The sequence below is a fragment of the Dendrobates tinctorius genome, unplaced genomic scaffold (genome assembly GCF_039654945.1).
Source record: "Dendrobates tinctorius isolate UK_male_01 unplaced genomic scaffold, ASM3965494v1 ptg000501l, whole genome shotgun sequence".
In the NCBI taxonomy this organism is placed as follows: Eukaryota; Metazoa; Chordata; class Amphibia; order Anura; family Dendrobatidae; genus Dendrobates; species Dendrobates tinctorius.
In genome coordinates, this window is record NW_027362160.1 from 1,093,434 (window position 1) to 1,121,082 (window position 27,649).

A 27,649-nucleotide genomic window follows, 5' to 3' on the forward strand; every position below is an offset into this window, starting at 1 on the left:
TTCTCGCAGTGTAACGACAGCTCTTTATTACTTTATACATATGTACACGGCCGCGGTTTGTGCAGAATCACACACGGAACATCATGGAGGACGGCGGCTCCTGCTTTACGCTACATGTCCAGTGCGGTCACTGCTACACGGTCCGATTACACAGTCATTACGTCTCCTGGGAACAGTGCAATTAGCTACTGCAGGGGAGGGGCCAAGTCTGCAGGGGAGGGGCCAGGACAGGGAAACCGTTCCTGAAATACTGCGAATAGCTCCTCAGGATGTAGTGATCATATTACATGTAATGCCTGATCGCACTCCAGTCACATCCGGAGCTGCAGTCACTATTGTGCTGCTACCTCCTGCTGACTTCGGTCACCTCTCCGTTCTGTGATGGGGCGCTCGCTCTGCTGCAGCCTGGGCAGATCTGTCCACATCACCCATCATACACAGCAGCTGTGACCTCCTGCAGCTCCGGCTGTGACTGGAGTAGAGGACAGATGAGGATTCCCAGCGCTGCCCTGATGGGCTCAGATTCGGGGGTCTGACCTGTGAGCAGCGATTATAATGGAGGGGATGAGAGGTCCCGTAATAAAGTGCAGCGGAAGCGAGACCCTCACACCAGGAAATCTCAGATTGATAATTAAACGGACAGTCCACTGTGATCTGGTCGCCTGTAGGACCTCGGCAGGAGACGGTGATGTTGTGAGCACAAGCTCCACCCCCAACAGAAGCCCCTCCCTTAATCAGTTAATGGCTGCCTCATCTGTCCAGGCCGGGATGGGGGTCAGTTTTCCACAGCATTGACCACTGTATCAGTGATTCGCCCCTTTAGGGCATTTGGGGGTCACATACTTTCTCCATCATTCGCTCGGCGTTCGTCAGGTTTCATCTTAGTATTAAAAACTGAAAATCGTGCGATAAAAGGATTCCTATAGTCCAGGAACCAGGAGGGAAATAAAGTGCGGTGCCCCCCGGTGCAGGGTGCAGACCCCCACACGAGAGGGCTGGGGACACTGGGGCCAGGAAGTTCCCGCACCATCACATGGTGGGAAAGGACGGCACCAGCTCCGCAGAGGCAGGTTTCTTTATGAAGCTCGGGGGTGTGGTTCTGCCTGTTAACCAATGAAAACGCAGCAATCCTACAGCCAGTGATGAGGGACGGTCAGTGCTGTGAGCTGACGATGCCGGTCCAGGCGCAGCTCTGTGCAGAACGTCCGCGCAGGGAGGGCACAAGAGTCTCGCGGCAGAGGGGTCACCAGTGGTAAAGTCAGTGCAAAGTAGGTGGACACTATCGAGATTAGCCCCTCCCAGAGTCCAGCTCTGACAATGAAGGGGAGGAGCCTGGGAGGCTGAGACGTTACCCTGCAGCGCAGCATCAACTGCCGTAACCACGGCACCACAGGAAGTGGTGCCGGAACTCCCCGACAGAGGACACGCTTATCACACGGAGCAGGGGTAACGTCCCCCTCCTCACCATCCCAGGGCCACGCGCTCTGCCCCTATCCCCCCAGGGTCGGGGCGGAGCACACAGAGCAGACGGTGCGAGAACACGGATGTAGCGAACACGGAACATATAACAGCAGGCGGCGTCTGTGCAAATATGGAGCCCCGACACTGTACTGACAGGGGGGGTGCAGGGGGCCACTGCTGCGCTCTCCTTATTGCCTCATCCGGGGGCAGGACCCAGACCCCTCCGGGACACCAGTCACAGATGATGAAGGTTCGGGGAGAGTATCGGTAGCGTCTTCCCTCCAGCGCTCGCCACCGCCGTCACTGGTGGATTTCGTTCTCGATCAGACTGTCCTCACATGACTGGAACTCTGCGTCTTGTGTGGTGTCGGCGTGGATCATCTCTTCATCCTGAGAACCCTGCTCCGTGTCCTCGCTGTCACCCGCCGGGTCACTGTCCGTGGCAGAGTCCTGCAGGACCTGTGCAATGTACTTCTGTGGGGAGAGAGGGGAGGCAGTCAGAGGGGCGGGGCCAAGGATGCAGATTGTATGATGGGTGTGGCCAATAATGCAGATTGTACAATGGGGGTGGCCTATAATGAGGTTTAGATGCAGATTGGCCACACCCATTGCACAATAATGCATATTGATGGGAGTGGCCTATAATGCAGACTGTGCGATGGGAGTGGCCTATAGTGCATATTGTGCAATGGGTATGACCAATAATAAGAATTATAATTAAGAGGTGTGGCCAGAGACGCAGACTGTATTGCCCGGGGGGGGGGGGGGGGGGGGGGGGAGGAAACGAGACAACTCACCGCTGACTTCTGGGAGGGGGTGTTGGATGATGGGCGGCCATTCTGAGTCCCGTCCACAGCGTTCACCTCCGTGTGATCGATCTGGTAAAAGACAGTCACATTAGGGACAGACACACAGGAGGGCAGAGGAGCAGACTGTAGTGCCACCTGCGTCCCAGGAGGAGGCACCATTACTCTCACCCGGTAGTTGTGAGCGCTCAGGTATTTGAAGTGTCCGAAACAGACGTGCGACAAGCAGATGACGATGGTGACCACCAGGACGACGAAGGTGAACATGGAGGTGGGCGCCAGGAACCCTGCAGAACATGAAACGAGGGGTTAACCGCAGGTGATTGCTGGCACTAGCAGTGTCTACACCTTTAATAAGACCTCTCTCCAGGACCCTCCTCCTCGCACCGCGTCTCGCCACTCACCGGTCCTGACCGTGGAGAAGAACAGCAGCCAGAAGAGGCAGAGGATCGGTGCTGCCACCACCTGACTAACCGCCGCGGAGTGGATCTTCTTGTCCAATTTGGCGGGCAGGTAGGCATAGTACAGGTTGTAACGATCTACCAGGTGCTTCAGCAGCATGTACATGAGACCTGCGCCGAGGAGACCGAGTAAGAGAGGAGGAACATACCGGGAAAAAGAGCAGAGCCTGGGGGGGGAGCTGCGGGAAAAAGAGCAGAGCCCGGGGGAGCCGTGGGAAAAAGAGCAGAGCCCGAGGGTGAGCCGTGGGAAAAAGAGCAGAGCTCGAGGGGGAGCCGTGGGAAAAAGAGCAGAGCTCGAGGGGGAGCCGTGGGAAAAAGAGCAGAGCTCGAGGGGGAGCCGTGGGAAAAAGAGCAGAGCTCGAGGGGGAGCCGTGGGAAAAAGAGCAGAGCTCGAGGGGGAGCCGTGGGAAAAAGAGCAGAGCTCGAGGGGGAGCCGTGGGAAAAAGAGCAGAGCCCGAGGGGGAGCCGTGGGAAAAAGAGCAGAGCCCGAGGGGGAGCCGTGGGAAAAAGAGCAGAGCCCGAGGGGGAGCCGTGGGAAAAAGAGCAGAGCCCGAGGGGGAGCCGTGGGAAAAAGAGCAGAGCCCGGGGGGAGCCGCGGGAAAAAGAGCAGAGCCTGGGGGGGGAGCTGCGGGAAAAAGAGCAGAGCCCGGGGGAGCCGTGGGAAAAAGAGCAGAGCCCGAGGGTGAGCCGTGGGAAAAAGAGCAGAGCTTGAGGGGGAGCCGTGGGAAAAAGAGCAGAGCCCGAGGGGGAGCCGTGGGAAAAAGAGCAGAGCCCGAGGGGGAGCCGTGGGAAAAAGAGCAGAGCCCGAGGGGGAGCCGCGGGAAAAAGAACAGAGCCTGGGGCTGGGGGGTTGGTGGGGGAGCCATGGGAAAAAGAGTAGAGCCCGGGGGGAGAGGGAGAGCAGAGCCCAAGGAGGAAGGGGGAGCCGCGAGGACAGAGAGCAGAGCCGGGGGGGAGGGGGAGCCGCGAGGACAGAGAGCAGAGCCCAGGGGGGGAGGGGGAGCTGCCGGAAAAAGAGGAGAGCCCGGGGAGGGAGAAGCCGTGGAAACAGACAGCAGAGCCCAGGGGGGGGAGGGGGAGCCGCGAGGACAGAGAGCAGAGCCAGGGAGGAAGGGGGAGCTGCGAGGTCAGAGAGCAGAGCCAGGGGGAGGGGGAGCTGCAAGGACAGAGAGCAGAGCCGGGGGGGAGGGGGAGCCGCGAGGACAGAGAGCAGAGCCCAGGGGGGAGGGGGAGCTGCCGGAAAAAGAGGAGAGCCCGGGGAGGGCAGGGGGGGGAAACCGTGGAAAAAGACAGCAGAGCCCGGGGGGGAGGGGGAGCCGCGGGAAAAAGAGCAGAGCCCGGGGGGAGCCACAGGGACAAAGAGCAGCGGGGCAGAACCCAGTGATTGGATTGAGGGATGGGTCTGAATGGCACAGCCCATTAGTTAGTGAGCGGATGAGGGGAGGACGAGGTAACAGCCCATTATATAGTGAGTGCGGGGGGGGGGTGATGGGGGGGCCCATTGGATATTAAGTGGATATGGGGGGGTGATGGGCCAGCCCATTGGATAGTGAGTGGATGGGGGGGTGGGTGGCAGATTGGATTGCCCATTATATAGTGAGTGGATGGGGGAGGTCGGGCAGGCTCACTACACGATTTACTCACCGAACGGTACGATGATGGGGCATGTGATGCTGTAGGTCATCACCACGGTGAATATACACATCATCCAGGCGTACGCCGCGCCAAACTGAAACTCATAAGCCTGGTGCTGGGGAGAGAAGAGAAGCGCAAAGTATAGGATTCTGATCACATGATAGCAAGAAAGCCCACGAGCCTTCTCCCGACCTACAGACCCTAGCATGGCTCCTCCCACAAAGCACACTGGCTCCTCCCACTTAGCTCACCCGCTTCACGTTTTTTCTCTCTGCAGCAGAACGCGCCAGGCACAAGCGGATCATGTACATCAGCAGACCCGGAATGCGGAGAAGGTCCATGGCGTTACCAATGAAGGCCGAGGCAATGACGTAGTTGACGAAGAATGCGCCGTTGTCTGGGAGGAACACGCACCTAACAGGGACAAGAGTCTGAGCACGCGGGGGATAGGCGCAGCTCCCGCCACGATGGGAGTCACCCTCCCACGCACGTCACTTACTCAAACCTGATGGCCGCCTCTGCCAGAAACTTCTGATCAAAGAGCCAACGGAAGAACAGGTCCAAGCTGAACGTGAGACAGAAGGACACCAGTTAACGGCAGCTACCGGGAGGGCACAAGATGGAGGCCGCTCCGGAGCCGGGACTTACCTGCTGAGCCCCAGAGATGGTAGCAGCAGCACCATGAAGATGAGGAAGGTGTAACACTTGTGCATGGTCGTCCGGTTCTCACCCGACCTGGGATGAGAGAAGCAGTGAGAAGATAATGGTGGACAGTCGCGTCACGCCAGAGCAGGCACCAATTCTGCAGTCACCCGCCGTACCTGGTCCAGTGCGCCTCAAAGAAGGCCGAGTAATAGACAATGGTGGGCAGCAGAGCGGAGAACGCCCACAGTAACAGGGTGGGGAAGAACTGGGTGATGATGGGATTCTGCAGAAAGGAAAGCGATCATAAGATCAGCGCCGGAGACGCCGGCTGCCTGCGCGCTGCTCGCACCAGGATGGGCACACACTCACGTTCAGATACTCCACAGGTTTGGTGACATTGAACTTGTCCATTGTGGTGATGATGATGGCAGGGGTGGTGAGGAAGAAGAGGAGGAGAAAGAGGATGACATTGATGATCAGGCAGCGGATCCACCATACGAAGCCCCGGATGGAGAGGTGCTCCCTGCGGACAAGAAGGACAAGTCTTATGAACCGGTGTGAGTGGCCGACCAACCATCCCCTCACAGACACCACCAATATGAGACGTCCTCTGTCACCACCTCTTACCCTGCCACATGCCCCTTCTAAGTGGCCACTAATCAACTAGCAAAGTCAAGATGGATCACATGACACTATCCTTGAGTCCGGACTCCTTAGCTGTATATTCAAGGTGTCCAAGGGGCGGGGCTTCCTATTTTGCCTGAGTGTCATTAGAGGAGGGCATGATGCCGGGTCAATTCCACCTGACCAATGCTTGCCCTAAAGAGCGGACCTCTCAAGTATGAACAGCCAAGGACCCTTAAGTGTCTCCTTCAGCGCCAGAACCGCTGCTGTCTGAAATGGTTCCATCCCCTACATAAACATGTCGTACGGCCCACCTCCTCCAGACCCGGCCATACTCACCAGTAGATGTTCTGGGGGTCCGGGGCGTAGGTCACCGTCCAGTGCCGGACATGCAGAGTGTCGCTGCAGGAGGAGAATTTGGGTTCCCCCCGACAGCTGCAGCCATGACATTTACAGGCATTGAAATCCTTCAGGATCCTGCAGGAAGAAATAAAGTGAGAAGGGGCCCCCAGAGGCCACGCAGAGGGCCCCCAGGTGCCATACGTATTCAGAGAAGACAAGGAGAATTACCAGGCAAGGCCTAGCTGAGGCCACAGATACTAGATGACTGATCATGGAGTGGGGGTCACTGATAATGGGGGCCAATAAATGTACATGGCACTTACAGGGCAGTGATGGCCTCATTGTGAAAGGTGACGAAGGCCATCCCCAGGGGCTTCTCGTTGACCTTTTCCTTCTCCTTCTTGTATTCTTCCTTCAGACGTTGCTCCAGCGTTGTGTAGTATTCAATGGCCTCCACCTGCAGGAGACGACGGGACGCCATAATATCGGTGCGGACATAACTAAAGTATACCCCAAAGTAACACAACAGGAGCCATCCTGCGGGTTCCGGAGTCTAAAGAGGACATGAGGGGCCACAGCAGAGTGGGAGGGGCTAGGCAGTGACCGACAGTGCTGCAAAGAGCACCGGAGGAAGGGTCAATAGGGGGAGAGACTAGGCAGTGATCGACAGTGCTGCAAAGAGCACCGGAGGAATGGTCAATAGGGGGAGGGACTAGGCAGTGATCGACAGTGCTGCAGAGAGCACCGGAGGAAGGGTCAATAGGGGGAGGGACTAGGCAGCGATCGACAGTGCTGCAAAGAGCACCGGAGGAAGGGTCAATAGGGGGAGGGACTAGGCAGTGATCGACAGTGCTGCAGAGAGCACCGGAGGAAGGGTCAATAGGGGAAGGGACTAGGCAGTGATCGACAGTGCTGCAAAGAGCACCGGAGGAAGGGTCAATAGGGGGAGGGACTAGGCAGTGATCGACAGTGCTGCAGAGAGCACCGGAGGAAGGGTCAAAAGGGGAAGGGAATAGGCAGTGATCGACAGTGCTGCAAAGAGCACCGGAGGAAGGGTCAATAGGGGGAGGGACTAGGAAGTGATCGACAGTGCTGCAGAGAGCACCGGAGGAAGGGTCAAAAGGGGAAGGGAATAGGCAGTGATCGACAGTGCTGCAAAGAGCACCGGAGGAAGGGTCAATAGGGGGAGGGACTAGGCAGTGATCGACAGTGCTGCAGAGAGCACCGGAGGAAGGGTCAATAGGGGAAGGGACTAGGCAGTGATCGACAGTGCTGCAAAGAGCACCGGAGGAAGGGTCAATAGGGGGAGGGACTAGGCAGTGATCGACAGTGCTGCAGAGAGCACCGGAGGAAGGGTCAATAGGGGGAGGGACTAGGCAGTGATCGACAGTGCTGCAGAGAGCACCGGAGGAAGGGTCAAAAGGGGAAGGGAATAGGCAGTGATCGACAGTGCTGCAAAGAGCACCGGAGGAAGGGTCAATAGGGGGAGGGACTAGGCAGTGATCGACACTGCTGCAGAGAGCACCGGAGGAAGGGTCAATAGGGGAAGGGACTAGGCAGTGATCGACAGTGCTGCAAAGAGCACCGGAGGAAGGGTCAATAGGGGGAGGGACTAGGCAGTGATCGACAGTGCTGCAAAGAGCACCGGAGGAAGGGTCAATAGGGGGAGGGACTAGGCAGTGATCGACAGTGCTGCAGAGAGCACCGGAGGAAGGGTCAATAGGGAGGGACTAGGCAGTGATCGACAGTGCTGCAGAGAGCACCGGAGGAAGGGTCAATAGGGGAAGGGACTAGGCAGTGATCGACAGTGCTGCAAAGAGCACCGGAGGAAGGGTCAATAGGGGAAGGGACTAGGCAGTGATCGACAGTGCTGCAGAGAGCACCGGAGGAAGGGTCAATAGGGGGAGGGACTAGGCAGTTATCAACAGCGCAGCAGAGAGCACCGGAGGAAGGGTCAATAGGGGGAGGGACTAGGCAGTGATCAACAGCGCAGCAGAGAGCACCGGAGGAAGGGTCAATAGGGGGAGGGACTAGGCAGTGATCGACAGTGCTGCAAAGAGCACCGGAGGAAGGGTCAATAGGGGGAGGGACTAGGCAGTGATCGACAGTGCTGCAAAGAGCACCGGAGGAAGGGTCAATAGGGGGAGGGACTAGGCAGTGATCGACAGTGCTGCAGAGAGCACCGGAGGAAGGGTCAATAGGGAGGGACTAGGCAGTGATCGACAGTGCTGCAGAGAGCACCGGAGGAAGGGTCAATAGGGGAAGGGACTAGGCAGTGATCGACAGTGCTGCAAAGAGCACCGGAGGAAGGGTCAATAGGGGAAGGGACTAGGCAGTGATCGACAGTGCTGCAGAGAGCACCGGAGGAAGGGTCAATAGGGGGAGGGACTAGGCAGTTATCAACAGCGCAGCAGAGAGCACCGGAGGAAGGGTCAATAGGGGGAGGGACTAGGCAGTGATCAACAGCGCAGCAGAGAGCACCGGAGGAAGGGTCAATAGGGGGAGGGACTAGGCAGTGATCGACAGTGCTGCAAAGAGCACCGGAGGAAGGGTCAATAGGAGGAGGGACTAGGCAGTGATCGACAGTGCTGCAAAGAGCACCGGAGGAAGGGTCAATAGGGGAAGGGACTAGGCAGTGATCGACAGTGCTGCAGAGAGCACCGGAGGAAGAGTCAATAGGGGGAGGGACTAGGCAGTGATCAACAGCGCAGCAGAGAGCACCGGAGGAAGGGTCAATAAGGGGAGGGACTAGGCAGTGATCGACAGTGCTGCAGAGAGCACGGGAGGAAGGGTCACTGGGGGAGGGACTAGGTAATGATCGAAAGTGCTGCAGAGCACCGGAGGAAGAGTCAATAGGGGAAGGGACTAGGCAGTGATCGACAGTGCAGCAGAGAGCACCGGAGGAAGAGTCAATAGGGGAAGGACTAGGCAGTGATCAATAGCGCAGCAGAGAGCACTGAAGGACGAGTCACTGGGGGAAGGACTATGCAGTGATCGACAGTGCTGCAGAGAGCACCGGAAGAAGGGTCACTGGGGAGGGACTAGGTAATGATCGACAGTGCTGCAGAGAGCACCGGAGGAAGGGTCAATAGGGGAAGGACTAGGCAGTGATTGATAGCGCAGCAGAGAGCACCGGAGGAAGGGTCACTGGGGGAGGGACTAGGCAGTGATCGACAGTGCTGCAGAGAGCACCGGAGGAAGGGTCACTGGGGAGGGACTAGGTAATGATCGACAGTGCTGCAGAGAGCACCGGAGGAAGAGTCACTGAGGGAGGGACTAGGCAGTGATCGACAGCGCAGCAGAGCGCACGGGGGTGGGGGTGTCACTGGAGGCCTAGAGTCGCAAAGTCACATTAACCACAGCACCTCACCTGCTCACAGCCTCTGATCACACAGCAGCACAGGTGACCGCATGGTTTGGGGTTGATGAAGGAAGTGACGTTCTCTCGGCTTAGCAGGTTATTAAAGTACAAGCGGCCTCGCTCTGCTTTCTTCCTGCAGTAACCCAAGAAGAAAATGTAAATTTGGGTTAAGTGTGGCGTCACAGCATGAACAACACGTGACAGAATAACACATGGACCGAAAGGGGAGGGCGAGCGCGTGTGCGAGCGGCCGGGCGACAGCCACAGAGGGAGAGCGAGCGTGCGAGCGGCCGGGCGACCGCCACAGAGGGAGAGCGAGCGTGCGAGCGGCCGGGCGACCGCCACAGAGGGAGAGCGAGCGTGCGAGCGGCCGGGCGACCGCCACAGAGGGAGAGCGAGCGTGCGAGCGGCCGGGCGACCGCCACAGAGGGAGAGCGAGTGACAGCCAGAGAGGGAGAGCAAGCAGCAGCCACAGAGGGAGAACGAGCGAGTGGGCGGCAGAGAAACAGCGCGCAATAAAGAGGGGAAGCGAGCTAAAGAAAGCAAAAGTCATAGAAATCTGGGGAGGGTGGAAAATACACTGCTCAAAAAAATAAAAAGGGAACACTTAAACAACAGAATATAGCTCCAAGTAAATGAAACTTCTGTGAAATCAAACTGTCCACTTAGGAAGCAACACTGATTGACAATCAATTTCACATGCTAATGAGCAAATGGAATATTATTGGCAATTATCAAGACCCCCTCAATAAAGGAGTGGCTCTGCAGGTGGGGACCACAGACCACATCTCAGTACCAATGCTTTCTGGCTGATGTTTTGGTCACTTTTGAATGTTGGTTGTGCTTTCACACTCATGGTAGCATGAGACAGACTCTACAACCCACACAAGTGGCTCAGGTACTGCAGCTCATCTAGGATGGCACATCAATGCGAGCTGTGGCAAGGTGGTTTGCTGTGTCTGTCAGCGTAGTGTCCAGAGGCTGGAGGCGCTACCAGGAGACAGGCCAGTACACCAGGAGACGTGGAGGGGGCCGTAGGAGGGCTGTGAGCACAACCCCCAACTGTGGACGTCGGGCACTCAGAGCATCCTCATGGAGTCGGATTCTAACCTTTTGTGCAGACACACGCACATTTGTGGCCTGCTGGAGGCAGTGTACTATGGGTAGGAATCCCCTTATACAGGCGGACCCCGTGTCCAGGTCTCTGCTGCCTCCTGACTGGCCGGCGTACAGTAGATCCTCTGATGTCGCGGTCTCGGGAATTTTACCTCTCTGCATCTAGGAACATCAGTCTGGCCACATCATAACACGGCCGGGCCTCCAAGACGGTGCAGTTAGTGTACGCCTCTCTATAAGACACAAGCGTAGTTACACACAACAGTCACTGAGGAAAGTGCCTTCCAACACAGAGACCCCCAACAGATCGAGAGCACAGTACCCCAGAAAAAAACAAAACAGGCAGAGATGCTTACCTGTATAGACAGGCCTCAATACAAATGCACTAACATGGTGCAGTGGACCCAAGTAAAATGGCAGCTGCACAGGTGCAATAATACCTAATGAGACAGCCAGCCTACAATCAGGGACTGGCCGTGTGGCACACCAGTGCAGAAAAAATAATCCGCATGTGGCAGTGTTCACACAGGGAATGCAGGGCTTTTGGTTCACAGCCTCTTAGTAACACCATATAGGGGGGCTGCCCAGTGCCAACTAGAAGGCATCCCGTGTGAACAGAGGCCACACACAGTTTACAGAACCATTTGGGCCCAACTGCACCCTGAAATGATATACAGTGCACAAAAACATAATATATGTAAGGTATTGGCCATAATATCAACCAATACCTTACATATATTGATATGTTTTTTGTGCACTTCTTATATTTTTTCCAGGGTGCAGTTGGGCCCAAATGGTTCTGTAAACTTGTGGCCTCTGTTCACACGGGATGCATTCTAATTGGCACTGTCTCATTAGGTATTATTGCACCTGTGCAGCTGCCACTTTACTTGGGTCCGCTGCACCCTGTTAGTGCATTTGTATTGAGGCCTGTCTATACAGGTAAGCATCTCTGCCTGGTTTTGTTTTTTTCCTCAAATATTGGATGATTTTTTCCTCTTTCTGTGGTTTTCATGGCACACTACCCCAGATCAAGAGACCCCCTCACAAGAGAGACGACTTACTCAAAATGTTTCTTAATTTTCTCCGGTTCAGCGTACTTGGATATCCCGTTAATGAAAAGCGTGCGCTTCACCTGCAGATGAGAGCATAGAGAGGCGGGTAAGCAGAACTCTGCGGTCACATAAGGAGATGACAGTGAATCCTATTGGTGCGAGGGACCGGAGGGCTCCCCCCCGCAGCGCATGGGGCAGGCGACAGGTGTCAGAGTTTAGACGCCCCTCCTGGGTCCATGTGATGAGAAGCAGAGCGTGCAGCGGGTTACGTTACCAAGTCGTCCTCCTTGTAGCGCATCTTGGACGTATGCCGCCTCATGCTGTAAACTGTGAGTAGCAGATACAGGAAAGCGAAGGTGGTGTGCAGCCAGAGCAGGTTATTTCTGAGAGAGAAAGACACCGGTCACAGGCGAGACACACAGACACCGGGGAGCAAGAGCAGTAATACAGCGTGCGTGACGGACGATCTCCAGGAGACATCGCTATACAGCGCGCGTGACGGACGACCTCCAAGACAGTGTGCGTGACGGACGACCTCCAAGACAGCGTGTGTGACGGACGACCACCAGGAGACGTCCCTATACAGCGCGCGTGACGGACGACCACCAGGAGACGTCGCTATACAGCGCGCATGACGGACGACCACCAGGAGACGTCGCTACACAGCGCGCGTGATGGACGACCACAGGAGACGTCGCTACACAGCGCGCGTGACGGACGACCACCAGGAGACGTCGCTACACAGCGCGCGTGACGGACGACCACCAGGAGACGTCGCTATACAGCGCGCGTGACGGACGACCACCAGGAGACGTCGCTATACAGCGCGCGTGACGGACGACCACCAGGAGACGTCGCTACACAGCGCGCGTGACGGACGACCTCCAAGACAGCGTGCGTGACGGACGACCACCAGGAGACGTCCCTATACAGCGCGCATGACGGACGACCACCAGGAGACGTCGCTATACAGCGCGCGTGACGGACGACCACCAGGAGACGTCGCTACACAGCGCGCGTGACGGACGACCACAGGAGACGTCGCTACATAGCGCGCGTGACGGACGACCACCAGGAGACGTCGCTATACAGCGCGCGTGACGGACGACCACCAGGAGACGTCGCTATACAGCGCGCGTGACGGACGACCACCAGGAGACGTCGCTATACAGCGCGCGTGACGGACGACCACAGGAGACGTCGCTACACAGCGCGCGTGACGGACGACCACAGGAGACGTCGCTACACAGCGCGCTTGACGGACGACCACCAGGAGACGTCGCTACACAGCGCGTGTGACGGACGACCACAGGAGACGTCGCTACACAGCGCGCGTGACGGACGACCACAGGAGACGTCGCTACATAGCGCGCGTGACGGACGACCACCAGGAGACGTCGCTATACAGCGCGCGTGACGGACGACCACCAGGAGACGTCGCTATACAGCGCGCGTGACGGACGACCACCAGGAGACGTCGCTATACAGCGCGCGTGACGGACGACCACCAGGAGACGTCGCTATACAGCGCGCGTGACGGACGACCTCCAGGAGACGTCGCTATACAGCGCGCGTGACGGACGACCTCCAGACAGCGCACGTGACGGGCGACCTCCAGACAGCGCACGTGACGGGCGACCTCCAGGAGACGTCGCTATACAGCACGCGTGACGGACGATCTCCAGGAGACGTCGCTATACAGCTCACGCGACGGACAACCTCCAGGAGACGTCGCTATACAGCGCACGTGACGGACGACCTCCAGGAGACGTCGCTATACAGCGCACGTGACGGACGACCTCCAGGAGACGTCGCTATACAGCGCACGTGACGGACGACCTCCAGGAGACGTCGCTATACAGCACGCGACAGACGACCTCCAGGAGACGTCGCTATACAGCGCGCGACAGACGACCTCCAGGAGACGTCGCTATACAGCGCGCGTGACGGACGACCACCAGGAGACGTCCCTATACAGCGCACGTGACGGACGACCACGAGGGGACGACACTATACAGAGCGCGTGACGGACGACCACCAGGAGACGTCGCTATACAGAGCGCGTGACAGACGACCACCAGGAGACGTCGCTATACAGAGCGCGTGACAGACGACCACCAGGAGACGTCCCTATACAGCGCACGTGACGGACGACCACAGGAGACGTCCCTATACAGCGCACGTGACGGACGACCACAGGAGACGTCCCTATACAGCGCGCGTGACAGACGACCTCCAGGAGACGTCCCTATACAGCGCGCGTGACAGACGACCTCCAGGAGACGTCGCTATACAGCGCGTGTGACAGACGACCTCCAGGAGACGTCGCTATACAGCGCGCGTGACGGACGACCTACAGGAGACGTCCCTATACAGCGCGCGTGACGGACGACCACCAGGAGACGTCCCTATACAGCGAACGCGACGGACGACCACCAGGAGACGTCCCTATACAGCGCGCGTGACGGACGATCACCAGGAGACGTCGCTATACAGCGCATGTAACAGACGACCTCCAGGAGACGTCGCTATACAGCGCGCATGATGGACGGGCAGCCACCAGCTGGAGGCGATAAAAACAACTGTGTTCTAGGAGTGATCCCTTTATTGGCTGAGCAGGTAAGTTCTATTTGTAGCTTTTGGAGCAGAGACTCCCCTCCATTATTACTCCTGATGAAGGGGCCCGTGTACTGTGAAAGCTGCAAATATTTTCCAGGTCAGCCAATAAAGGCGTCAGTCGTGGAATACGGCTGTCTCTCGGACAGCACCGCAGTGTCATGGACTTTAACCGGTCTCTCGGTAGCACCAAAGCTTTCTTTATTCTACACTTCGGAGTATTAAGTATCTTACTCTAACATTTTTTCCCCACACCTGCCTAAAACTTTTGCACAGCGCTCAACACCCAAGTGGCAGACAATGATACAAGTCTCACCTGGAGTTCAGGTTGGCTATTGTCGTCCTCCCGAAGCTGTATGCGTTGTTTTCTGTCAGCGCAAAAAGCAAACAAAAAAGTTAATGGATGTAGAAAATGGTTAAAGTGCCCTGTGATCAGGATTGTGCTCAGTGACTACAGACAGTGTCAGATCAGCGCCGTTATACTGATTACACTGATACCTGTCAGCAGGATTGTGCTCAGTGACTACAGACAGTGTCAGGTTGGCTCCATTATACTGATACCTGTCAGCAGGATTGTGCTCAGTGACTACACACAGTGTCAGGTCAGCGCTGTTATACTGATTACACTGATACCTGTCAGCAGGATTGTGCTCAGTGACTACACACAGTGTCAGGTCAGCGCCGTTATACTGATTACACTGATACCTGTCAGCAGGATTGTGCTCAGTGACTACAGACAGTGTCAGGTCAGCGCAGTTATACTGATTACACAGACACCTGCTGATGAAATCTGACTTATGGCTGTTGTGGAAGCTGCATGTTCAGTTTTAAGTTAATGATATTCTGGTACTCCGGGACGGGGCTTTATGTGGTGCTCTGATTACATGGTCATTCTTATGGGCCTATGATAGGTCACTGATCACTCTCTGAACCACCCCCTATTTTTATAATGCATATACTATTGTGGCCGTAGAAAAAAAAAATTTACATTAAGCAATATGGTGCTAGCGAAGCAGCCTCTCTCTGCCGCCGGTGCCATTTTGCTGCAGACACTTTTTCCTCCAGCAAAATGGCAGCGGTGTTTGCGCAGTAGCATCTATCGGCAAGCAATATAATGGAACTGCACGGGCACCGGCACCGTTTTGCTAGATGTCCATTTTGCTTTCTAGCCCCATAATATTCTATGCGGTAAGTAAAATATTGGGTGCATCACTGAGGGATCCGTGTGCTGTCACAGGCCCATACAGATGCATATGTAAGCAGAGCACCACAAAGCCCCGCCCACAGCCCTGCCCCAGAGCACGAGAATCTCATTAACTGAAAATCCAGATTCCACAACAACCACAAGACTGATTTCATCACCAGGTGTCATCGCAATCAGTACAATGGCGCTGACCTGACACTGTGTGTAGTTACTGAGTAAAGAAAGAAATACCATCTCACCCATGCCCTAGGCGGTTGGAGGCAAGAGATCCAAAGGACAAGATGTAAAATCACATGTGGGTGAAAAGATGGGCTGATCCCTGACAATGAACGGCATGTGCATTTGAAACATGTTGCTGCCATGCTGTCCTTTTACTGATTTTTAAAGTTTTTTTTTGCACCTTCTATCTTACAAATTTTTTGGAAAAAAATTCTGGAAGCTGGAGCAACCCCTCTTTTCATCCACATGTAGTTACTGAGCACAATCCTGCAGACAGGTCACTTTATATGTAAAATTATATCCTCCGGTGGAGGTGGGACGGCCTCGTATCCCCTCTACGTCCTCCGGTGGAGGTGGGACGGCCTCGTATCCCCTCTACGTCCTCCGGTGGAGGTGGGACGGCCTCGTATCCCCTCTACGTCCTCCGGTGGAGGTGGGACGGCCTCGTATCCCCTCTACGTCCTCCGGTGGAGGTGGGACGGCCTCGTATCCCCTCTACGTCCTCCGGTGGAGGTGGGACGGCCTCGTATCCCCTCTACGTCCTCCGGTGGAGGTGGGACGGCCTCGTATCCCCTCTACGTCCTCCGGTGGAGGTGGGACGGCCTCGTATCCCCTCTACGTCCTCCGGTGGAGGTGGGACGGCCTCGTATCCCCTCTACGTCCTCCGGTGGAGGTGGGACGGCCTCGTATCCCCTCTACGTCCTCCGGTGGAGGTGGGACGGCCTCGTATCCCCTCTACGTCCTCCGGTGGAGGTGGGACGGCCTCGTATCCCCTCTACGTCCTCCGGTGGAGGTGGGACGGCCTCGTATCCCCTCTACGTCCTCCGGTGGAGGTGGGACGGCCTCGTATCCCCTCTACGTCCTCCGGTGGAGGTGGGACGGCCTCGTATCCCCTCTACGTCCTCCGGTGGAGGTGGGACGGCCTCGTATCCCCTCTACGTCCTCCGGTGGAGGTGGGACGGCCTCGTATCCCCTCTACGTCCTCCGGTGGAGGTGGGACGGCCTCGTATCCCCTCTACGTCCTCCGGTGGAGGTGGGACGGCCTCGTATCCCCTCTACGTCCTCCGGTGGAGGTGGGACGGCCTCGTATCCCCTCTACGTCCTCCGGTGGAGGTGGGACGGCCTCGTATCCCCTCTACATCCTCCGGTGGAGGTGGGACGGCCTCGTATCCCCACTACGTCCTCCAGTGAAGGTGGGACGGCCTCGTATCCCCTCTACATCCTCCGGTGGAAGTGGGACGGCCTCGTATCCCCTCTACATCCTCCGGTGAAGGTGGGACGGCCATGTATCCCCTCTACATCCTCCAGTGAAGGTGGGACGGCCTCGTATCCCCTCTACATCCTCCGGTGGAAGTGGGATGGCCTCGTATCCCCTCTACATCCTCCGGTGAAGGTGGGATGGCCTCCAATTTTGTCTTCCAGTGGAGGTGGTATAGCTCTGTATCCAGTGCTGCAAAGGATTGTACTATCTCAGAAAACAGCTTTATAAAGTCCTCACCAAGAAGGTCTCCTGAGAAGTTGACAGGAAGAACGATGCCGACAGACAAGACTCCAACCACCACCAGCAGACCGATGATGTGCCGCTGGAAGGACAAGTAATGGACGGCATCGGCTCCGCACTTCTCCCGGATTTCATCATCCCTGGTGCAAACATATGAGACAGGTGATCAGACCAAGGTAAATAACCACTTCCCCCCAACAGACTACTACCCCAATCATACGACTCCTCTACACAAAACAAACAGTCCTGTGTCATGGTGTCACATATAACCTCATGACTTGTCTATGAAGACATCAATGCCCCCCATATCTGGGGCAGAGGGGTTAGCTCTGCTCTGACTGGTGATCTCTCCAGACTACCTTTGAATGCAGGGCTCAGGAGACCCCAAAGAGAAGACCCCCCCTCGCAACTACTAGACAGGTGGAGAGCCCTTTTAAAGAGCTGCACCACAGATAGCAGTGATCGGTGGCCAACCAATCCTTCCTGGGTTCCCCCTCCCCCGGTATCAGGAGTGTAATCTGCAGATTCCTGGATTAGAGCGAAGAAAACTCACTTGATCCTGAAGATGGCGGTCAGCCAGGAGCAGAATCCCTGCGAAGACAAGACGGAGTGTTACTGAGGGTCCATTATAGGGAGGAAGACCCCAAAACAAAGCGTTACTGAGGGTCCAATATATGCGGAAAGACCCCAAAACAAGGCGTTCCTGCCAGGGATATATGTGTGTGCAGTCCGCCTGTCTGTACCCCAGACTCAGAGTGGTGGGAGGGAGGTCCCTGCGGAGCCTGAATACAGAGGCTGCGGCTCGGAGTGAACACTATGCAGGTTGGTGCTGGTATTTTGGGTGACAACCTGGTATTAACCCTGGATGTGCAGCACTGGCGAGCCACCATACTGTCATTTCTCAGAAGCTGAGCCCGCGCCATTATTTGATGGGTGCCAGCTGTATATACCCAGGGCTGTGGAGTCAGTCGGAGTCGTCCGACTCCTAACATACATAATACATTGGGTGCAGTAGTACACTGCAGGATGTACGGAATGCTTTTTCATAAGAATTGGGGGAAGCTATGAAACGTCCTATAAATGTCTGTTCTGTTTCTGATCGGAGGAGCTCTGCGTTTAGTGGAGATGAATCTGTGCTGCAGTTTATGTCCGTGCTCAGTAGTGAATCTCCTCTGCAGAGCAGAACACCTCTGGTAAGGCATGCTGGCAGCCCTGCACGCATCTCAAGAACTGCCGGTGTGAACAGGAATACAGGATTAAGGCAGGTACTTAACCCCTTCAAGACCTTGCCCCTTTTCATTTTTGCGTTTCTGTTTTTCCATTTAAGGTGAGAGTCTGGATGTCACCATGATAACACCAGGATCAGAGACAACTCCAATCCCGGCTATTAGCCCCTTAGATGCTATGGTCAATGCTTGGGGCCCTGTGACACCGCCATCGCAGTACTCACGTTATCTCTCTGGTCAAAGTCCACGGAGCTGGAGACGGAGGTGAGGCGCTCGTACCGGTCATGGCTGTCTGAGTGCATCGCGGAGGCCACGCTACGAAGGGAGAGGAGGCTCATTATACACAGGGAGAGATGGATCAACAGAGGCCAGAAGAGACGCTAGCTGCAGGAAGGGTTAATCATCACTCTGAAGAGCAGGCAATGCCCTTCTCATGCAAAATGAGGAGGCACCTGGCCCACCAAACCCAAGACCAATCAAGGTCAGAGGCACTGATGGCTCTCCCCTCAACAGTGGAACTACAACCTCCAGCATCCGCTGGGAATAAATCCACAGGCTGCAGACTGGTCTCATGATGGGACGGGCGCTCCAGAGAGAGAAAGAGACAGAGTCGGCATGCATCAGAGTGTTAGAGAAGACAGAGCCTCCACCAGGATCCCCCGGCATTAGAGAGGGCAGAGAGACTTCTCCAGGATCCCCGATATTAGAGAGGGCAGAGAGCCTCCGCCAGGATCCCCGATATTAGAGAGGGCAGAGAGCCTCCGCCAGGATCCCCGATATTAGAGAGGGCAGAGAGCCTCCGCCAGGATCCCAGATATTAGAGAGGACAGAGAGCCTTCTCCAGGATCCCAGATATAAGAGAGGACAGAGAGCCTCCGCCAGGATCCCCCAATATTAGAGAGGACAGAGAGCCTTCTCCAGGATCCCAGATATTAGAGAGGACAGAGTCTTCTCCAGGATCCCAGATATTAGAGAGGACAGAGAGTCTTCTCCAGGATCCCAGATATTAGAGAGGACAGAGAGTCTTCTCCAGGATCCCAAATATTAGAGAGGACAGAGAGCCTCCGCCAGGATCCCCCAATATTAGAGAGGACAGAGAGCCTTCTCCAGGATCCCAGATATTAGAGAGGACAGAGAGCCTTCTCCAGGATCCCAGATATTAGAGAGGACAGAGAGTCTTCTCCAGGATCCCAGATATTAGAGAGGACAGAGAGTCTTCTCCAGGATCCCAAATATTAGAGACGACAGAGAGCCTCCGCCAGGATCCCCGATATTAGAGAGGACAGAGAGCCTCCGGCAGGATCCCAAATATTAGAGATATTAGAGAGGACAGAGAGCCTCCGCCAGGATTCTCGATATTAGAGAGGACAGAGAGATTCTGCCACGATCCCCGATATTAGCGAGAACAGAGAGCCTCCGCCAGGATCCCCGATATTAGAGAGGACACACAACACACAGGACATACTATTCCCGCTCCTCTTGGAATCGATGCCGACGGCGCTGCCTGAAGGGAGCAACAAACAGAACCACACACTAAGTACAGGAAAACATAGGGTGCCCCCTACTGGGGAGAATATGAGGACGACTCGCGAGCAAGTCGCCTGACCATACAGCCAGAACCGTATCACCCATAGTACATGGGAAGTTCTGCAGCTGCTGAAGAACCTCTTCAGGCAGTCAATGATGAATGCAATGGGAAAGAGAATCCCCACTCAATTCCTGATGCCCAAATCCTGAACTTCTCCATCAGAGCCAGGGGCACGAGTGCGACCAGGTAAGCTTTTCTCAAACACTCCGGCATTTAATAGAAAACAGACTGTGAAGATCCAGCCATCGGCAAGCGCGAGAAACCAGGGACCGGCGCGCTGCGGGATCGACCAGGGACCGGCGTGGAGAGCTCTGTGAACTGCCTGCAGCGGTGACAACCTGGCCCTGGCTTCATCGGACATCCGTCTCTCCCCAAATTTACCTGCAGCAGTTACCTGGTCACAATCCTTTCTCCGGCTCTGATGGATGAATCCACTGTTTAAACAGCAGGAATAAGGTGGCAGGATCCCTTTAACACAGATAATACTCTTTAATGTCACACCACCCAAAAATTCATCACGCAGACATCAGATGTGACTAATTAAGATGTAAAGCTGCAGACTTCATCACACGGGACGGAGATTACTGATGTGCTGAGGCATCAGATAGTGCTCCTCTTCAACTGCCCAATACTGTCCACTATGTGTCTGCTGTGTGCACACCCTCAGTCCTGTACCATCCACTATGCGCCTGCTGTACACACCCTAAGTCCTGTACCGTCCACTATGCGCCTGCTGTGTGCACACCCTCAGTCCTGTACCATCCACTATGCGCCTGCTGTACACACCCTAAGTCCTGTACCGTCCACTATGCGCCTGCTGTACACACTCTCAGTCCTGTACCATCCACTAAGTGTCTGCTGTGTGCACACCCCAAGTCCTGTACCGTCCACTATGCGCCTGCTGTGTGCACACCCTCAGTCCTGTACTATCCACTATGCGCCTACTGTGCACACCCTCAGTCCTGTACCATCCACTAAGTGTCTGCTGTGTGCAGACCCCAAGTCCTGTACCGTCCACTATGTGCCTGCTGTGTGCACACCCTAAGTCCTGTACCATCCACTATGCGCCTGCTGTGTGCACACCCTCAGTCCTGTACTATCCACTATGCACCTGCTGTGCACACCCTCAGTCCTGTACCATCCACTATGCACCTGCTGTGCACACCCTCAGTCCTGTACCATCCACTAAGTGTCTGCTGTGTGTACACCCTCAGCCCTGTACCATCCACTATGCGCCTGCTGTGTGCACACCCTCAGTCCTGTACTGTCCACTATGTCTGCTGTGTGCACACCCTCAGTCCTGTACCATCCACTATGCGCCTGCTGTACACACCCTAAGTCCTGTACCGTCCACTATGCACCTGCTGTACACACTCTCAGTCCTGTACCATCCACTAAGTGTCTGCTGTGTGCACACCCCAAGTCCTGTACCGTCCACTATGCGCCTGCTGTGTGCACACACCCTCAGTCCTGTACCATCCACTATGTGTCTGCTGTGTGCACACCCCAAGTCCTGTACCGTCCACTATGCGCCTGCTGTGTGCACACCCTCAGTCCTGTACTATCCACTATGCGCCTACTGTGCACACCCTCAGTCCTGTACTATCCACTATGCGCCTACTGTGCACACCCTCAGTCCTGTACCATCCACTAAGTGTCTGCTGTGTGCACACCCTAAGTCCTGTACCGTCCACTATGTGTCTGCTGTTTGCACACCCTAAGTCCTGTACCGTCCACTATGTGTCTGCTGTGTGCAGACCCCAAGTCCTGTACCGTCCACTATGCGCCTGCTGTGTGCACACCCCAAGTCCTGTACCATCCACTATGCGCCTGCTGTGTGCACACTCTCAGTCCTGTACCATCCACTATGCGCCTGCTGTGTGCACACTCTCAGTCCTGTACCATCCACTATGCGCCTGCTGTGTGCACACCCTCAGTCCTGTACTATCCACTATGCACCTGCTGTGCACACCCTCAGTCCTGTACCATCCACTAAGTGTCTGCTGTGTGTACACCCTCAGTCCTGTACCATCCACTATGTGTCTGCTGTGTGCACACCCCAAGTACTGTACCGTCCACTATGCGCCTGCTGTGTGCACACACCCTCAGTCCTGTACCATCCACTATGTGTCTGCTGTGTGCACACCCACAGCCCTGTACCGTCCACTGTGCATCTGCTGTGCACACACCCTCAGTCCTGTACCATCCACTAAGTGTCTGCTGTGTGCACACCCTAAGTCCTGTACCGTCCACTATGTGTCTGCTGTGTGCACACCCTAAGTCCTGTACCGTCCACTATGTGTCTGCTGTGTGCACACCCCAAGTCCTGTACCGTCCACTATGCGCCTGCTGTGTGCACACCCTCAGTCCTGTACTATCCACTATGCGCCTACTGTGCACACCCTCAGTCCTGTACTATCCACTATGCGCCTACTGTGCACACCCTCAGTCCTGTACCATCCACTAAGTGTCTGCTGTGTGCACACCCTAAGTCCTGTACCGTCCACTATGTGTCTGCTGTGTGCACACCCTAAGTCCTGTACCGTCCACTATGTGCCTGCTGTGTGCAGACCCCAAGTCCTGTACCGTCCACTATGCGCCTGCTGTGTGCACACCCCAAGTCCTGTACCATCCACTATGCGCCTGCTGTGTGCACACTCTCAGTCCTGTACCATCCACTATGCGCCTGCTGTGTGCACACCCTCAGTCCTGTACTGTCCACTATGCGCCTGCTGTGTGCACACACCCTCAGTCCTGTACCATCCACTATGTGTCTGCTGTGTGCACACCCCAAGTACTGTACCGTCCACTATGCGCCTGCTGTGTGCACACACCCTCAGTCCTGTACCATCCACTATGTGTCTGCTGTGTGCACACCCCAAGTACTGTACCGTCCACTATGCGCCTGCTGTGTGCACACACCCTCAGTCCTGTACCATCCACTATGTGTCTGCTGTGTGCACACCCCAAGTACTGTACCGTCCACTATGCGCCTGCTGTGTGCACACACCCTCAGTCCTGTACCATCCACTATGTGTCTGCTGTGTGCACACCCACAGCCCTGTACCGTCCACTGTGCATCTGCTGTGCACACACCCTCAGTCCTGTACCGTCTCCTCTTGTATATGATCAGCCACCATACAGTGAATTGACCCACCTGTCAGCATCGGTGACCAGCGCCAGCCGCCCGTAGTCCCACGCCACCTTCCTCAGAATGGAGAAGACGAAGAGCAGAGCCTGGAGGAGACATGTAAACATACTCAATAAGGACATCATGGCTGGCGGGCTTCTCCTCTGTTAGTGATGGGCAAACCCAAGGATGTTCGGGTGTGGCCTAGCAATTTGAAAAAAAACAAAAAAAGTGTTTCATTTGGGTACCAGAACAGTGCCTGGATGGACCTGGACCCGGAACCCATTCACTTTAATGGGGGGCCTGAACATGCCATGTGCATGACAGCACAGAAAACACCGCCTCTGATCTGTGGTAAAATCATTACCGATGGTCAGACAGCCGCGGTTCCCACGCTGTCAAATGACAACGTGAGCGCGCAGCTGTGATCGGAGGTAAAACGTTTACCTCTGGTCACTGGTGTCAGCTGATGGGACTACTGCTCCCATCAGCCTACACCTGCTACCGCTAATAACAGTGAGAGCAGGAGCTGATGGGAGTATTCCCCTGTATTTTTGATAAGCAGCCAGGCAAAACTGACAGCTGGGGGCTGCGGCCATCAGTTTTATCATGGCTGGTTATCAAGAAAAGAGGGGACCCCACACTTTTTTTTTCTAAATTAAATAAAGAATAAAAAACACACGTTGGGTTCCTCCCAGCTGGGGGGCTGGTATTCTCAGGCTGGTAAGGGGCCATGGATATTGCCCCCCCAGCCTAAAAGTAGGAGTCCGCAACTGCCCAGAAAAGAAACGGTGTGGGGACCCCTCTATTCTTGATAACCAACCATGATAAAACTGACATCTGAAGGTTGCAGCCCCAGCTGTCGGTTTTGCAAGGCTGCTAATCAAAAATACAGGGGTCCCCACGCCGTTCAAAATATTTATATGTATACTGTGTTCCAAATTATTATGCAAAAAATATTTCCTCCTATTTTCTGTAAATTACCTATATGAATTGCCGTCATTGTTATTTTCCAGTCATCTAATATTCTAGTATAATTGCAATGTTTTGGAACAATCTGTCTATGAAAACAGGATATTTTTAAAAATAAGAAACACTCACAATGCAAGTTCCAAATTATTATGCACAGCAGAGTTTTCAACCTTTTTATTTTTATTTTGAACAAAAAAATGGTGAATTGTGAAGTTATAAGCATTATCAGCTTATTACAGAATGAAATCAAACAGTTTTCAAGTCAGAACTTTCTTCTCGGTGATGTTACATCTGCACATAGGACCCTTGTTGGAAAGAAGCTTCTGAACTCTCTCGTCCATTGGATTTGTCAGTTTTTGGACGGTTTGTGCTTCCGTTGCTTTGCCTGTGGACAGAATCCCCTCCCAGAGCTGTTGCTTAGATGTGAGCTGCCTCCCGCCATCATAGACGCTCCTTGTGATGATGCTCCAGAGGTTCTCAATGGGGTTGAGGTCAGGGGAAGATGGTGGCCACACCATAAGTTTGTCCTCTTTTCTGCCCATAGCAGCCAGAGATGCAGATGTGTTATTTGCAGCATGAGACGGTGCATTATCAGGCATGACAATGATCTTGCTGCGGAAAGCACGGTTCTTCCTCTTGAACCATGGCAGGAAGTGCTGTTTTAGAAACTCCTCATAGATTATGGAGATCATCTTTACCCCTTCAGGGATCCTAAAGGGGCCGACAATCTCTCTCCCCATGATTCCAGCCCAAAACATCACTCCACCTCCTCCTTGTTGGCGCCTTAGCCGTGTTTTCATGGGGTGTCCATCAACCAGCCATCCTCCACTCCATCCATCTGGACCATCGAGCATTGCACGGCACTCATCAGTCTTCGTGTCTCGTTTGGCCACTGGAGCCGTTTCTGCTTGTGTGCACTGGATAGAGGTGGTGGACAGGATGGCTTACACACAGCTGCAAACCTCTGAAGGACCCTGCATCTTGTTGTTCGGGGGACGTTGGAGGCACCAGCAGCTTCAAAACTTGTCTGCTGCTATGACAAGGCATTTCTGCAGCTGCTCTTCTAACCTGATGCAATTGCCTGTTGGAAAGAGTCCTCAGTTTCTCCTTATCAGCCGCACACGTGTGTGCTGGGAATCAGCGACAGACTTCTTGATTGTGCGATGATCACGATGAAGTGTCTTGGCAATGTTGATTGTAGTCGTGCCTTCACCTAAATACTCCACAATTTGTTGCTTCTCAGCAGCCGACACATCCTTTTTCTTTCCCACTTTGGCATAAAATGTTGGCTGCTTAATAATGTGGAACAGCCTTCTTCAGTAGTCTTGCCTTTATTTGGACACACCGGCCAAACTAATGTGCACAGGAATCTGCAATTGCTTTCAGTGATATAAAGAGCCCTGACACACATCACCATCAACGAGTGTAAATGACAAACAAATTCTACCCTTATCACTCCGAAACTCTTTTTGCATAATAATTTGGAACACAGTTTATTTAGAGCTCCAGCTGATGAATACTCCCATCAGCAGCTCCTGCTCTCGCTGTTATCAGCAGGCGTAAGATGATGGGAGTAGTAGTCCCATCAGCCGACGCCAGTGACCAGAGAAGCTTTACCTATGATCACAGCTGCGGACCTGCGCTGTCATTTGACAGCATGGGAACCATGACAGCATGAGAAACACCCGGCGTTCGTGGTACTGAACCAGATCATTAACAAGGTTTTCCTGGTAAAGTCCGCGTTGGGTCTGTGCCTGAACAGTAGATGTTCAGTAGGGACCCCAAATTTTACTGTTCAGGTTCGCCCACTCTATCCTCTAACATTTATCAGGCTTTTTGCCTCATAGAAAAAGATTGTCTGATACATTGCAACGGAGACTCAGCTGGGATAACTGGTGGCCGGAACTGGAGCAAAAGTTACTAAACTACAAGATGCGCAAAAATGTTGCATCATTTCAGAGAGTTTTAGTTGAGTTTGTGCAAATTAATTCACGTGTCTCATTGGCCTCGAGGGCGGTCTGTGTCCACTGCATGGGACAGGGAGTGCCGCCTCCCTGTGGACGCTCTACTTTAGACAGCCATGCAAAGTGACCATGTGACGTCACACGAGGCCGGTGACACGCCTCCCGTGCAGCCTCACACACCAATGTCGAGGCTGCTGTGACGGGACGTAAGAATATATGCGTAGAAAACAGCCGTCAGGTCCCGGGACCCAGCAGCCCACCTCATCTCTCTACGTGACCTCCGATGACTTCACCCGCTTGTGTGGACCCTGAGAAGATGAGACCTGAGAAACTGGATACATTATGGGGGCACTTTACACGTGAATCCCCTGCACCGAGCCCCAGGATGTACTCACCAGAAAGCACATGAAGTCCAGCGCCAGAACGGTGGGCACTCCACCGAACGGCAGTCCCTGCAGTACGGTGCTGCGGATGCGAGCGCTGTAGCAATAGTCCTTGGTGGAGACATTATTACAGGTGGGTCCACTGCAGGACGTGGTGGCTGTGGTGCCCATAGAGGCCAGGGTGCCAAGAAAGAAGGGGGTCATGGCTGCTTTATCATTCTCCAGTCTGCAAGTAAATAAAACAGATAATCAGCCGAGACTGAAGCACACCAAACGCCTTCACATCATGTGCACCAGTCACTGAGCGCAGACGCCGTACTGCACCCACATCATGTGCACCAATCACTGAGCGCAGACGCCGTACTGCACCCACATCATGTGCACCAATCACTGAGCGCAGACGCCGTACTGCACCCACATCATGTGCACCAATCACTGAGCGCAGACGCCGTACTGCACCCACATCATGTGCACCAATCACTGAGCGCAGACGCCGTACTGCACCCACATCATGTGCACCAATCACTGAGCGCAGACGCCGTACTGCACCCACATCATGTGCACCAATCACTGAGCGCAGACGCCGTACTGCACCCACATCATGTGCACCAATCACTGAGCGCAGACGCCGTACTGCACCCACATCATGTGCACCAATCACTGAGCGCAGACGCCGTACTGCACCCACATCATGTGCACCAATCACTGAGCGCAGACGCCGTACTGCACCCACATCATGTGCACCAATCACTGAGCGCAGACGCCGTACTGCACCCACATCATGTGCACCAATCACTGAGCACAGACCCCCATAATTTATGTACTTGTACTGCAGGGGGTACTCTCCAGGTTGAAGCTATGCCCCCTCTTGCCTCTGCCATGGAAGGATATGATGAATCCAAAGGGAGTTTGTAGCTATATTCCGCGCTGCCGCTTTAGACAAATTCCAGGAGAATGCTGTATGATTGCAGTGGTTTTATTCTACGCGTTTCAGGGGTCTCATGCCCCCTTCATCAGGAAATACCACAAATACATACAGGTATCACAGACATAAATAGGTTTGAAAGGATGCTGGATTTCAAAAAAATGAGCGCCAGCAAGTCAGATGGTGCAGTGTCAAAGTTCAATGACACCACATGATTAACAGTTCACCTAAGATATATTACAAAAGAATACGTATTTTAAAAGATTTTTTGATTAAACTTTCGTTTACAAAACAGATGATAAAGTCAAATTTACGATTTAAACAAAAAAAAAAAAAAAAAAAAAAAAAAAAAAAGGGAGGGGGGAGTTTATTCCTGTTTAGAGGTGGATACCTTACAAGTGGACTATCGTATGGA

At 54.5% G+C, this 27,649-nt stretch overlaps 1 protein-coding gene across 4 annotated transcripts; it reads right to left on the reverse strand.

The window, feature by feature from the left end:
* TMEM63B (transmembrane protein 63B) lies at positions 1 to 26,558 on the reverse strand. 4 transcript variants are annotated; one of them, XM_073564903.1, is made up of 23 exons: positions 26,322 to 26,558; positions 23,018 to 23,097; positions 19,738 to 19,776; positions 18,497 to 18,587; positions 17,600 to 17,637; positions 17,044 to 17,186; positions 14,439 to 14,490; positions 11,781 to 11,889; positions 11,516 to 11,586; positions 10,604 to 10,684; positions 9,345 to 9,468; positions 6,298 to 6,431; positions 5,972 to 6,109; positions 5,378 to 5,531; positions 5,185 to 5,291; positions 5,012 to 5,098; positions 4,863 to 4,928; positions 4,615 to 4,777; positions 4,373 to 4,478; positions 2,672 to 2,839; positions 2,439 to 2,554; positions 2,259 to 2,339; positions 1 to 1,935 (listed from the first exon to the last, which is right to left on the reverse strand). In XM_073564903.1, the coding sequence occupies exons 1-23, from the start codon at positions 26,511 to 26,513 to the stop codon at positions 1,762 to 1,764; spliced, it is 2,514 nt and encodes an 837-aa protein (XP_073421004.1). In that variant the 5' UTR covers positions 26,514 to 26,558; the 3' UTR covers positions 1 to 1,761. The 4 variants fall into 4 exon arrangements, with proteins under 4 accessions (XP_073421004.1, XP_073421006.1, XP_073421005.1 ...); XM_073564905.1 differs by lacking the exon at positions 2,672 to 2,839; XM_073564904.1 differs by lacking the exon at positions 19,738 to 19,776 and having other exon boundaries at positions 26,322 to 26,557.
* Positions 26,559 to 27,649: the final 1,091 nt, after the last annotated feature.

Coding starts and splice junctions, on each gene's coding strand:
- TMEM63B (XM_073564903.1), bottom strand. CDS start 26,513: ATGACCCCCTTCTTTCTTGGCACCCTGGCCTCTATGGGCACCACAGCC. Junction 4,778..4,862: donor GAGGCGGCCATCAGGTTTGA/GTAAGTGACGTG, acceptor TGTCCCTGTTAG/GTGCGTGTTCCTCCCAGACA. Junction 2,840..4,372: donor CCCCATCATCGTACCGTTCG/GTGAGTAAATCG, acceptor TCCTCGGCGCAG/GTCTCATGTACATGCTGCTG.